The 13,248-nt window shown below is 41.2% G+C and overlaps 1 protein-coding gene and 1 pseudogene across 1 annotated transcript; one reads left to right on the plus strand and one right to left on the minus strand.

Annotated features, from left to right (window-relative positions):
• Positions 1 to 7,286: 7,286 nt before the first annotated feature.
• LOC147457110 (epoxide hydrolase 3-like) lies at positions 7,287 to 9,198 on the plus strand. Its single transcript, XM_086512116.1, has 5 exons — positions 7,287 to 7,444; positions 7,620 to 7,828; positions 7,918 to 8,088; positions 8,241 to 8,488; positions 8,782 to 9,198. The coding sequence occupies exons 1-5, from the start codon at positions 7,375 to 7,377 to the stop codon at positions 9,023 to 9,025; spliced, it is 942 nt and encodes a 313-aa protein (XP_086368242.1). The 5' UTR covers positions 7,287 to 7,374; the 3' UTR covers positions 9,026 to 9,198.
• A 156-nt stretch (positions 9,199 to 9,354) lies between these two features.
• Positions 9,355 to 12,375, minus strand: LOC147457111 (2,3-bisphosphoglycerate-independent phosphoglycerate mutase-like; annotated as a pseudogene).
• Positions 12,376 to 13,248: the final 873 nt, after the last annotated feature.

Below are 13,248 nucleotides of genomic sequence, written 5' to 3' on the forward strand. Positions count from 1 at the left end.
AGTGCTTCCACGTGTCTAAGGCATGTAGAACTGCGAGGAGTTCCTTTTCATATATGCCTAGAGCTTGCTCAACTGGGTCGAGCCTTCGACTTTCATATGCTATGGCGTGCCCTTCTTGGAGAAGCACGGCTCCAGGGCAATCACCACAAGCGTCGCATTGGACCTCGAATGGCTTTGAGAGATCCGGTAGTGTAAGCACAGGTTGAGAGATAAGCTTCTCTTTAAGCTTTTCAAAATCAGTGTTCTCTTTGGTAGTCCATGCATACTTAACGTTCTTCTTTGTTAGGTTATGCAATGGTCCTGCTATGAGTGAGAATTTTTCTATGAAGCGTCTATAGTATGCACACATACCTATAAAGCTTCTTAATTCATGAAAATTCTTGGGGTTAGGCCATGCTTTTATTACTTCTAACTTTGATGGATCCATTTGGATGCCATCTTTAGAGATAATATGACCTAAATACTGAATCTCTTGTAAGAAAATTTCACTTTTCTTTTGATTTATGTAAAGCTTATTCTCTCACAAAACTTGAAAAATTACCTGGAGGTGTTGTTTGTGTTCGTCCAAGGAATTGGAGTAGATGATTATATCATGAAAGAACACTCCAGTGTAACTGCGGTGAGGCCTAAAGAGCTTCTCCATCATGCAGTTGAATGTAGCTGGTGCATTGGTCAAGCCAAAAGGCATGACAATGAATTCGTAGAGACCAAACGTAGTGCGAAATGCGGTCTTTAGAATGTCTTGATCAACAATCTTTATTTGGTGATAGCCACTTTTTAGGTCAATCCTACTGAAGTAGGTCGATCCTTGTAGCTTATCAAATAGGTCTTCTACCCACGGAACGGGAAACCTATTTTTGATAGTGATCCTATTTAGTGCTCTATAGTCGACACACATACGATATGTGCCATCTTCCTTTTAACTGGTGAACAAAATGGAGATGAACTAGGCCTAACCATTCCTTTCTCAACCAACTCATGCACTTGCCGCATAATTTCCTCTTGTTGAGCTTGAGAAACTCGATAAGGAGGTTTATTAGGCGGTGAGCTTCCTGGAAGAAGCTCGATTGCATGGTCATCATCCCCTCATTTTGGAGGCAATTCATTAGGAATGTCGTCAATAAAATCATCTTGGAATTCATTAAGGAAATTAGATAACCCTAATTCTTTTTTATTCCCTTTATTTTTATTTGACAAAACATTAGGTTCATTTTGAGAGTCTTTTACAAATATCATGTACACGGAAATAGAGCTCTTTATTGACTTATCAAAAGCTTGCTTATGTACAAGAGGTATAGTGTTACCTGACTCATTAGCATATATGTACATGTCTTTGTCCCTGTATTTAAAGTAAATTTGCCTTTCAGGAAACTTGATGTTGGCCGCCATGCGATCAAACCATGGTGCCCGTAGGATTACATCCTCATGCTTAAGGGGAGAGATGAAGAAATCCTCTTTGTCCACATAACTTTGGACATGAAGCCTCAATTTCCCAATCAAGGGAGTAACTGGGACTTCTTCTCCCTTGAAAGCATTATCGGCTGCTGGTAGGGGATTTCCCATCTCAAAGGCTTGGATGCCTAGCTTAGTGGCCAACTTCGTGGATATGAAATTGTGAGTAGAGCCATTGTCGAAGAGAATGAAAGCATCATGTTCTCTCACCTTCCCCCAAGCATGGCATAGAGGAGATCCTTTGTGATGAGCATCTTCTTCTTTAACTTCAATTATGGAAGCTCTAGGAGGTTCATTGCGTGTGTTCTTCTGTGGGCAAGCACGATAAGCATGCCCTTGCTCCCCACATTTGAAACAACGGTTATCCTTGCGATAACGCTCTAGCTCTTCAGGAGAGAGTTTATTTTTGCCTTTGTAGACTCCCTTCTCCTTAGCTTTGTTGTTGTTGAAGTTGCCCTTGGGAAACTTTTGGACATGGTCCTTCCCCTTAGGCTCATTACGGTCTTTGCTTTCCATGGGTTTAATATTTTTCTTAGCCCCTTGTTGGAAGTGGATTCGTGAAGCCACCATAGTATGGTGTATGACCACTGAAATAGTGCGAGGCCTTTGGGAGTTGACATACTCCGCCATATCTTCAGATAAACCTTGTTGTTTTTGCTCTCCAAAATCTATCTTTTTGTAGACAGTGTCTTTGAGATGTAAATCCCAAAACTTGTCTACGTATTTGTGAATAGATTCGTAGGGAGAGAGCTTCAAGCTTCGCCATTCGGTGAGCACTTTGTCTTTGGCATCGCTGGCCAAAAACTGCTTCATAATGGACGCTCTTAAAGCTTTCCATGTTCGTGGAGCTTCACCATTTGCTCGTAGGCTAGACCACCATTGCCTGGTAGACTTTTGGAGATGCATGGCTACATGACGTATCTTAGAGGACTCCGTGAAGCCCTCATCTCCAAATGCCGCATCAAATTGTTGAATAAAGGCCAAGACTTTGTCCGTACCACCAAAGGTGCCATCATAGGTAAGAAAAGAGATACTCTTTCCTCCCTCCTTGAACTGTTTGAGCTTGGACGACCTCTTCCAAGCAGCATAGGATTTCCTATGGCCTCTCCTTTTGAATTCTTTGGGAGCCGCACCATCACTTTCTTCAGAAGAGGAGGAGGATGATGAAGATGGAGAAGAGGGTGACCTCTTTCTCGCCTTTTTCTTCTCATACTTCATTTCTTCCTTCTTTGAATTACGGTGAGAAGGACTATCCGATGGTCTTCTCCGTTTAGGGGGTGTTGGAGAGCATTTTGCCCGCCTTCTTCCTGGTGCCATCTCCGCCGAGGTGGCGGGAGATTCACTTCTTTCTCGTTCTTTCGGTGGGGGCTCTACCGTTGAGATTTGGGCTCTCCTTGGTGAGGGAGTTGCCCCATCAACTTGTAAGCTTTTGGGTCCTTCGTATGGGTCCTCCTCTTCTCTCACCGTAGAGAGCCCTCTTTTAGAAATCTCACTAGGAGCTTTCATAGGCACTCCCTCTTCTAGGTGAGGAGATTGGAGAATCCCATGGATGCGTAATTGCTGTTGTACTTCACCTTGGAGGGATGGGTTGCCCATGGCTTGTTGAAGCCTAGTAACAAGATAGTTCACAGGCATAGGGGCATCATTACTAACTTGACTATTAGCAAAATCAAAGCCATCAACATTAATTTCACTTTCTCTACTATTGTCAGCCATTATAACTAAGTTTTAGGTGTAAATTTTTACTTGTACTTTGGCACTTCAAGCCCTAGTTGCTACTCCTCTTTACTTTCAAAGATAAGCACTCAAGTATCTATACCCGTGGCTCATAATATCATTAATTGCAAGGAATAGAAGAGAGGGTTTATCATAGCCTAGTCGGCACCGGTTCCTGTCAAGCTTCTAATAGCTCAATAATGGTTAAGCCGTAGGCAAGCCCCTTGGGACTCCATTATTAAGACCATAGCTCTCGACGGTGATACCCCGGTTCCTGTCAAGCTTCTAATAGCTCAATAATGATTAAGCCGTAGGCAAGCCCCTTGGGACTCCATTATTAAGACCATAGCTCTCGACGGTGATACCCCGTTAACTGCACGAAGCAGGCGCACCTCAAGGATAATAAATCCCTGTTCTCCTTACCCTCATGCAATTAATAATTCCAACCGTTTGTAGCAAGATTGAGGACCTCTCTTCTTGAGCAAGAAAAGAGAAACCAATAGCTCTGATACCAATGTAACAATTACTGGTCTATAAAGCTTGTAAATAGCGGAAAATAACTTAACATAGTGAGCATTTCATTAAGAGAAAATTATTAATGAGCATACAAGAGTGCTTGGTTGGAGATAATGACATTAGCATAACACCTAATTAGTTTGGCATAACAATACTTGAAAGAGAGAGAGACATAGAACAATTGACAACTATTGAGGACCGGATTTACATGGACCGGTCCCCCCTCTATTAGGCATTTGTATTATAACTTCTCCCATTAAGAGAGACTTTGTACAATACAATTCTTTGTGTTCCTTGGTAAAAACTCGTCGGTGCTATGAAGATGGAAGCTTCATGCACCAAACTTACATGTGATAACACATAACTTCAGCTACTCGTTGGTCTCAGACCCAAGACCTCACACACCTTCGAAGATGGTGAGAGCTAGCGGGGTATGAGAGTAGATCTAGAGGAAGAAGGAGTATTCTTACGAGAAAGAAGTATTTCCTCTTTTAATTACTCTTGTAGCTTTGCTTAGCTTAGTAATTACATAATAGAGGAGAGAAGCATGGCATTGAAGCTTAGCTCTTGGTTGGATTTGCATTCCATATCCAAGAGTTGTTGGTGTAGGTCTCCATTCTCAAACTTGGAGAAGAAGACGAGCTTTCCATCAAAGCTTGGAGAAGGAGATGATTTTCTTGCTCTACACATGAGTTGTGTGAGTGTGTGTGGAATAATGCCCTTCCAAAACAGCCCCCTCTCTCCTCTTGGTTGACCCCCCTTGCCAATTACTCATGCTGCATTCCTATTGGCCCTTGAAAAGCGTAGCCAATAGTATTTGAGTATGAGTTTTACTCTTGCTGGCTTCCTATTGGTCCGTAAATAATTTGGCCAATAGCCTTTGAAAGGCCTAGTCAAGAGCCTTGTGACAAGTGTCCATCCTTTTTTTCATTTTGTAAATGCCAAATAATTAATTTAATTATCTGCTTTGCTATTGAACCTTTTAGTCCTTTGGCCAATAGGAATTAAGCAATTTTAGGAACCGCTTAATTATATTGGACCTTTTGACTGTCCAATAGTCTTTTAGGGAGACTATTTCTTATTGGTTATTTTTTAGAGCATTTATAAAAATAAATTTTTTGTTTACACTAGCTAACTTCTCATTGGTCCACCTCTGTGCCCATCCAATAGGATTCATGCAAGAATTGGGGGTTTCTTTGCATGCCTGACATGTGTCCTCATTACTTTGTGGAAAGGGTAAGCTTAGGTGTATAGTGTGTGTGTGTGTGTCTAGTTCTTATTAAGCTTTGTCATCTTCCCAAAACGTTTTTGCTTTTGTCCTCTAGCTTATTGGCCTTTTGCACACACACAAAGCATCCAATTCCATTTACAATTGACCATTGGACTTTACACTTTGAAATTTTGGAACTTAACCTTTTGGAAGTCTTAATGGGCTGAACCCTAAGGTCTTTGGAGCCCATTCATTGCACATTGCACATTGCTCTTGTGCAGATGGTACCCCTTTGGATCCCTACTGTGGGCCCCCTACTGTGACCAGTCTGCTAGCTTTACTAATAATCTAGCTTTTTCTCCCCTGGTACTTCCCCATATTAATGATCAGTTTAACACGAGAAAATCATTTAGGAGAATTAGATATTAGTTATAATGACATACTTCATGGTTTTTACTAAGCCGCCATTTCTTAAAAGCTTTACTGATTGGTTGTTTTATGAGAATTTATGAGTTATGTTGGCCATTTTCTGGCTTGGGATACCTAGCTGGTATGCAACTAAGAAGTTTTCTATCTGGAAGTGTTTTGAGGATATGTTTAAATTCTGATGACATACTCCCATAGGGGTTATAATGGGATCGTTTCACCTGCTTACTAACAAACCTGACTGACCAATGGTGCATACTTTGGTGACAGCTATTTCATAACCTGCCCAGTGTTGGGTATGTAACCAAGAATGAGTTAACTCTAAGATAATAGCTTATAAACTTTGGGTTCCTAAAACTATGCAGTTATATTGCACCTTATGGGTTGCAATGAAAAAAAACATGGAACACACTTGGATCAAAAGGGGTGATGGCCTTCTGATCACAACTTAAAAATACACACACACACACACACACACACACACACACACACACACACACATACATACACACACACACACACATATATATATATATATATATTTCTTAAATTGCTAACCTTAATACTTTACAACTTAATATAAAGGATCTCACTTGGATCAGAAGGGGTGATGGCCTTTTGATCACAACTTAAAATTATTTAAAATACATGTAATCTTTTAAAATTAAAGGGGTATCTTTTAAAGAAATACACCTTAAATGCTTTACACTTGATCATGAGGGATAATGGATTTCTGATCTCTCTCTCTCTCTCTCTCTCTCTCTCTCACACACACACACACACACACACACACATATAATTTACGTAAAAAATATGAGGTAAACTGCTAACCTTAATACTTTACAACTTAATATAAAGTATCTCATTTGGATCAAAAGGGGTGATGATGGCCTTTTATCACAACTTAAAATTATTTAAAATACATGTAATCTTTTAAAATTTATGGGATATCTTTTAAAAAAACACACGTTAAATGCTTTACACTTGATCAGGAGGGGTAATAGATATTTGATCTCAAAACTGTGGTAGCTTCATACCATTTTTGTTGAAATCGGATTCTTGCCTCTATTTTACACTATATGGATAGTAGGTACAAGTTAAAAAGTTTTTAAGTAAGACATGGATAACAACTGATAAGGTTCGTTGACAGACCTGTAAAACATATTCAAAGAAAACGAATTTGTTGTCTTGTTTATATGAATGCAGGTGAGAATTCTATCTTTACTTAAGATCTTTTTGGTTTAATTGTTGTCTGACACTCATGAACCTGCCCTCCTTCACATTAGAATCAGTTTTTCTTGATTATCTTATGATTAAAACACTAGAATGATGCTTCATTCGTACTTTGACGTACAAGCACGAATCAAAGACTGAGTCATTTTTGTGCTAAATCTTTGTCCTTTGTCTAAAGGGAGATGTCTCTTGAATTGTTATGTTTTTTTGTGTATGTGTAAGGTTAAAAACAACACACACACACACACACACACACACACACACACACACAAAACTCATTCTCCCTCTGGAGTCACAGGTCTTGAGTTCAAAACTTGTTGGATAGATCTCGGGTAACAAGACCAATATAAGGTCACCTAAAACATGGGAGCCAATATAGGGACATTCAAATTGAATGATCCGAATTATATGATAGGATTAACAGTTTTCAATGAAATGGATACTAATATTTCTCATTTTAATTTAATGTTGCTTTGTTTTGGACCCCGGTCTGTTATTGGCCCCTTTATCCCGTGGTCGTAAATGCCGTCCAAGAGTCGAGCGCACTCGAAGGAAATTCTCTCCACAATGGCCTGTCGGAGTTGTATTTGTCGATATGTGTGATCGAAACAAAAAGTGGAGAACCGTCGAAATCAAAACGCCAAATGGAGGGTCCGTCCCAGCTATGTTGTAGGACATTGAAATCTCTCTCTCTCTCTCTCTCTCACAGAAAACATCCGCGTGTAAAAGTTATCCCTGCGTGTCATATAGTGTTCAATTCTTGACTCTTGCCGACCTGATCACTTTGAAAGGAGTTCGGAACTGCGAAACTGAGCGTTACGATGGAGGGAATAAACCATAGCTACGTGCACACAAATGGCATCGACATGCACATTACGGAGCTCGGATCAGGTAAAGGCGTGCACCCATATGTCTCTCGTGTGTGTGTGTGTGTGTGTGTGTGTGTGAGAGAGAGAGAGAGAGAGAGAGAGAGAGAGAGAGAGTAATGGGCAGGCCCTGTGGTTCTGCTGAGAGAGAGAGAGAGAGAGAGAGAGCGAGAGAGAGAGAGAGAGAGAGTAATGGGCAGGCCCTGTGGTTCTGCTGCTTCACGGGTTTCCTGAGATCTGGTACTCATGGAGGCATCAGATGGTTGGGCTAGCAGCAGCAGGCTTCCATGCTATCTCCCTTGACTTCCGAGGCTATGGCTTGACGCGCAACACTGACGCCTCTAAGAATGACTTCGTTGTCTGTGTTGATGACATTGTGGGCCTCTTGGATGCCCTCCATCTTGACAAGGTACAACCTCGGTTTTGCCGAGCAGCATCCCAAGCATGGCAATGCTGGGCCTCTATTTTCAGTAATGAAATAGTTACTCAAATGGGCAGGTTTATGTGGTTGCCAAAGATTGGGGAGCATTTGTTGGCTATGCTTTTGGATACATGCACCCGGAGCGTGTACTCGGGCTTGCAGCACTTGGAATTCCATTCTCTAAGCCAGTTGCTATGCCAGAGCGGCGTAAGCACACACCGGATGGTCATTACATTAAGCGCTGGTCGGTAAGGTCTTCAATTGTTCTTTTATGTTATCAAGTTCCGTGTTTGGAACTATGTCTTTACCTTACAAGAGTGTGTGTGTGTGTGTGAGGAACATGGTTGTTGGGGAGGATTCTTTTTTCATTTTGGATTTGTAACAAAATGTCATTTTACAGGTGCCAGGTGTTCCTGAAGCGGATTTTGGTCGCTTTGATGTGGCCACCATCATAAAAAGAATCTACATTTTGTTCTGCAATAGTAGCATGCCAATTGCATCAGATAAGGAACAGACGCTGGACCTTGTGAAAGCCTCAGATCCATTGCCAGATTGGATGACGGAAGAGGATCTGCATGTGTATGCTGAGCTTTACAAGAACTCAGGCTTTGAGTATCCAATGGAGGTTCCTTACAGATGTTGGGAAAGGTGAGCAACAACATTATATTTTTCTCCATCTCTGAGTATGTTTACAAACATTCACATGCAATTGCACACGCATTATGTACACATTATCTGTGTATACTCACTTTGGAAGTACGCCTGCACATACATGATTACCTTTTGATTCATGATTGTTTACAGGCCTAACACTCACATTCTACAGTCACGATCTATGTGACCTAGCAGAAAAACCACTTGTCGCATTGGCACGCTTTTCAGGTTGTCATAAGGGAAATTTAGCAGCTATGCTCTGGACTTACTCTCTATTTTTGGTTCAGGAATGCTGCAAAGCTTGCAAATCGGGAGGATTTTACGATTCCCGCTCCTGTCCTGTTAGTGATTGGAGATTGCGACTATGTACTTGAAATGGCTGGTATGAAACAAGCTTTGGAGATGCAGCATTTGTTACTGCCAAACGTGAAAGTGGTTCATATAAAAGAGGGTTCCCATTTTGTTCAAGAGCAATGTCCGGAGCAGATAAATAACCTGTTGGTCGACTTCTTCAGCTCTAGTAGTAATTGATCCTCAAGCTAACAAATTGTAATTGATTGCAAGTGGTTGTATGCTTAATGTTACGCCATTGCTGTGCTACTAGTGATAAATGCTACTAGTGATAAAAGGCCGTTCGCTGTGCTTGTTATCACCCACTCACTCTTAACTCATGGAGAAATGCAATGAAATTGTTTCCTGTACAACCATACATGCCTATTGCTCAAAATCGGGTCTATTTTTATAAAAGCCAATGGCATTTAAGTAATTGGAATTTTAGGCATCTCTACAGCTTATTGGAAGGATATGAGAAAGCGCCATGCTTGCCCTTGCAGGAAAATGATTGTATCTATGACAGATTGTCAGGTGTGAAATGCCACTTTGCAAGGAAATAAGACATCCGAAAGGCCAAAGCCCCAATGAATGCTTAAATCTTAAATTAAAGGATTCATGTTGTTACTTGATTGCATTACTTGCACAAACAAGAGAGGGAGGCCTTTTTTTTTTTGGGGAAGAGAATGCTTTGAACTTTGTGTTTTGCAGATCCGTGTTTACACAGGAAGCACTAGGGCGATTTTGCCCACCTTGATTGCTATGGCACAAGTATTTCTCCCCTGCACCTCATGTACAAAGGCTTGCCAAAACGAAAAGCTGTGTTTGGCATAAGCCTTCTGTAATCCCATGTGCTCCTGCGTGGTAAAACTCCAGTGCCCTTCTCCTTGATAAACAGAAGCATTGGTTGCCGTCAGCACTTGGTAAACATAGCCAGGTACTCTCTCTCTCTCTCTCTCTCTCTCTCTCTCTCTCTCTCTCTCTCTCACACACACACACACACACACACACACACACACACACACACACAATTCGAGCACATTATATATCTTACCTTTGTGGGGAAGCAGCCATGTAGTTGCTGTAGCTGCTGGACTGATGCAAGTCGAAAGGTTCAATGATGGGATACACAAATCTATTTGAAGCTACAAAATTGTCCCTAATATCTTCCAAACTTGCATTTGGTCTCACAAAGTATTCCCCTTGATTCAAAGAAGGTTTCGCTCTGTCAACATTCTGAGAAACTAACCATCAATACACCACAAAAAAAGGATGGGATCACATATACATCACCAAAAACATGCAGGGGATGCACATGCTGCTATATTAATTTTTGTTAGTGGGTCTCATCCTAACAAACAAGGTATAGAGGCCATCTATGAATGCATCAATTAAGATGAGTGCTACCTTGGTACATGAACGCCTACTCTACACAATTAAGTTGTGCACTAGCAGCCAATGCTTAGGTAGCTTCATGATCAGATAAATGGAAGTAGCCAGAATTCGTAAGAATCTGGCATGACAAAGCCATGTTTCAACCTTTGCATAGGTGTCAGTCAGTTTGCGCAATTCTACATGTACTTTTAAAGCCAAACAGTGTCTATAGAGCCTAGGGAATTACGTAGATACCCCAATGACTGTCTGCCCAAGTCTTGATTAGGGAGACGACCCTAGCCTTGATATCCTGTGTCCCATCAGAACATCCCCAGAAGGATTTTGTGATCTGGTGGACTGATTGAGCCAATATCCAAGAGTGTATAATCAAACAAGAATCAATGAAGCAAGTTGTAGTAAAGAGCAGCTGGTCTGCCACCAATGCGCGACTGGTGTGTGATAAATGAGAAGATAACCAATGGCATAGTTTGTGATAACTGGACAGTAAAATGGAAATGAACAGCTGCTTGCTGAAAACCCAAAGTTGCAACAAGTCTGCCCCCCAGAAGCTAGGTGGCACAACCTACTGACAATCAGCCTCAGCTCAAATGGTGAGACGAAATATTGATGCCGAGTCTCTCTCTCTCTCTCTCTCGCTCTCTCTCTCTCTCTCTCTCTCTCTCTCTCTCTATCTTTGTACTTATGGAATCTCTGTCAGCTAAATTTGAGAGTGGTGAAAAGTAACATGAGCGCCATAGCTTATCCATGCTTCCTTCCATTTAAGACCTTGTTACTTCGTTAGCGTAGTGTGCAATTCCAATTCGCTGGCTTGTCGTTAGCCCACGTGGCTCCTCTTTTTAAAAAAACCCCAGCGTTGAAAAGCTCTAAAGAAAACTACGCCATCAAAAGCTACCAAGTGAATAAAATAAAAAAAGCATTCTGCGCTGCTCTCAGGAGCAATTCGATCTTCTCCACAAGCAATTCGCAGGTTCCCAAAAGTAAGCAATTCGCAAGTTGCAGCCACAGCAATTCGATCTTCTCCACAAGCAATTCGTAGGTTCTCAGAAGCAGCCATAGGCAGTTCACAAGTTGCAGCCACAAGCTCACGCTATTTGGAAGATACAAGTTGCACGCACAAGCACAAATAGCATGATGCTACATCAATCAAGAAGAAAATTCTTAACCATGAACTTGTAAATGTTATTGAAGTCTACCTGATCATACTTGCCACTTAAAATTGCATCCTTGGCTCTCTCACCAATTTGGAGGTCTTTCATGCGAGGCTTTTCATTAAAAGTGATACCTTGATCACTTTGTATCTCCACATAAGTCTCCAGTTTGCTATCAAATAAGCTTGCCGATTCCCATTCCAAAAGAATGTAACATGTCCAAACTTCACTGTCTCGCTGTCTCAAGCGCCCAAAACGATTAATTTCTAAATATATTGCATAGCCCTCCTTGGCATGAGGATTAACAACAGAAAGCTGACTCGTCAGGCCTTTTCCAACTGTACCTGCATGCAAAGGTTCGGAGTCCTTTCATTGCGAAGTATTCACCTGATGTCCGCTCAATTTCGGGAGGGCTCAACAAGTACTTGCTAGGGAGCTTCAACTCACCATCATATTGAAGCATACCCGCATAGTGAATTTTGGGCACACGCACCCTATCAAAGTTATTAAAGTTTGTGTACTCGAGAGCTTTTGCCAACATGATCATTCTATCTGCTCTAAAGATGAAGGTTACAACTGCCTTCAATTGTATAAGAGCTTCTATACCACTCTTGAACTTGTGAGGAGCTTCTCCCAGAACTTGTGCAGCTTAGCTTCTTTTTATCACATTCCAGTCATTCTATTTCACAAAGTCCCAACAAAACTAACTCTTCAAGACTGCATTGCAGACCCAAATCAAAGTGAAACAATCAACAACGACAATTCCTATTGATCCTGTCTTGGCTCTTAAGGTATTTGCATGGATGCATTAAGACCTATATTGAAATCTTAGCAAGCTCTTTCAAACCAAAAGGCAATTGTCGGCATTTGGTAATCACAAGGTACCTCATAGCGATCCATAGTTATATGCATACGCCCCCCTCCAGATGCCAGTGAGGCATCCACTCCTTGTTGCCGTAACTCTTCTAAATCTTTCTCAAGCAAAATATTGGAAACTATATATGCCATTTCAATACTTCTCAAGTGAAAAAATTTAAGAGAGAGAGAGAGAGAGAGAGAGAGAGAGAGAGAGAGAGGCTACCGATTGCCGTGGTTCAAAGGTGTACCTCGAAAGAATGAGATACCGATTGTAGTGCTTCAGAGGGGTACCTTGTAGAAAACCACGAGGACGGTTAGAGGTTTGTTAAGCTCAATATTTGTAATCATACAAGATGTCAATGTTATTAATTGTTTGTTGTTCCATTTTTATGTTTCAAGAAGAAAAAAACATGCAAGTTTCCTTGCACGGGGGAGTTTGCACAGTCCTCCCCAATTTTTATAATACGAGAGAACGTGCCATTCCCACAGCAACGTGCAATTCTCAGTGTGTTCATTAATTGCGTTCGCAGTGTCAAAAATGTCAAAAATCACAGAATGATAATGCTTACTCACCGCGCGATTGAATGTTTGTCGTTGATGCACCTTGCATCAACGATGTTGGGCATCTCTTGCTCTTAAACTGCTGCAAGAGACGACAATGGAGGATGAAGGAGATAAGCTTGTGACTATTTGGGTGGAGGAACTTTAGGAAGAAGTGGAAATTTTTATATTTCAGCTTGTGTCAATTCAGAGCCAATCAAAATTCACTCGTCGCTTCATACGTCCAAATCTCGTGGAAGCAAGAAGGATGGTGCTCAAATGCGAAAGGCACATTAATAGTGGGCGATCAATATCAGCTGGTGTAAGGAGTTCAAACCAAATTATTTCTGCCATCTGCACTATATGTACTCTTGTTCTGATTAGTTCCAAACTGAAGTTTGGAAAGTTGACAACATCATAGAACAAATCAATCTCGTCCTTCATGTGCATAACCTTCTAACACCGTAGTCCATGTTGTCAAGT

Source organism: Adiantum capillus-veneris, chromosome 5 (assembly GCF_014529385.1).
Source record: "Adiantum capillus-veneris isolate H3 chromosome 5, ASM1452938v2, whole genome shotgun sequence".
Classification (NCBI taxonomy): domain Eukaryota; kingdom Viridiplantae; phylum Streptophyta; class Polypodiopsida; order Polypodiales; family Pteridaceae; genus Adiantum; species Adiantum capillus-veneris.

What these genes read in the sequence shown, in the direction of transcription:
- LOC147457110 (XM_086512116.1), top strand. Translation starts at nt 7,375, where the DNA reads ATGGAGGGAATAAACCATAGCTACGTGCACACAAATGGCATCGACATG. An exon ending in CATTACGGAGCTCGGATCAG is followed by an intron (nt 7,445 to 7,619) that starts GTAAAGGCGTGC and finishes AGTAATGGGCAG; the next exon opens with GCCCTGTGGTTCTGCTGCTT. An exon ending in ATGCCCTCCATCTTGACAAG is followed by an intron (nt 7,829 to 7,917) that starts GTACAACCTCGG and finishes TCAAATGGGCAG; the next exon opens with GTTTATGTGGTTGCCAAAGA.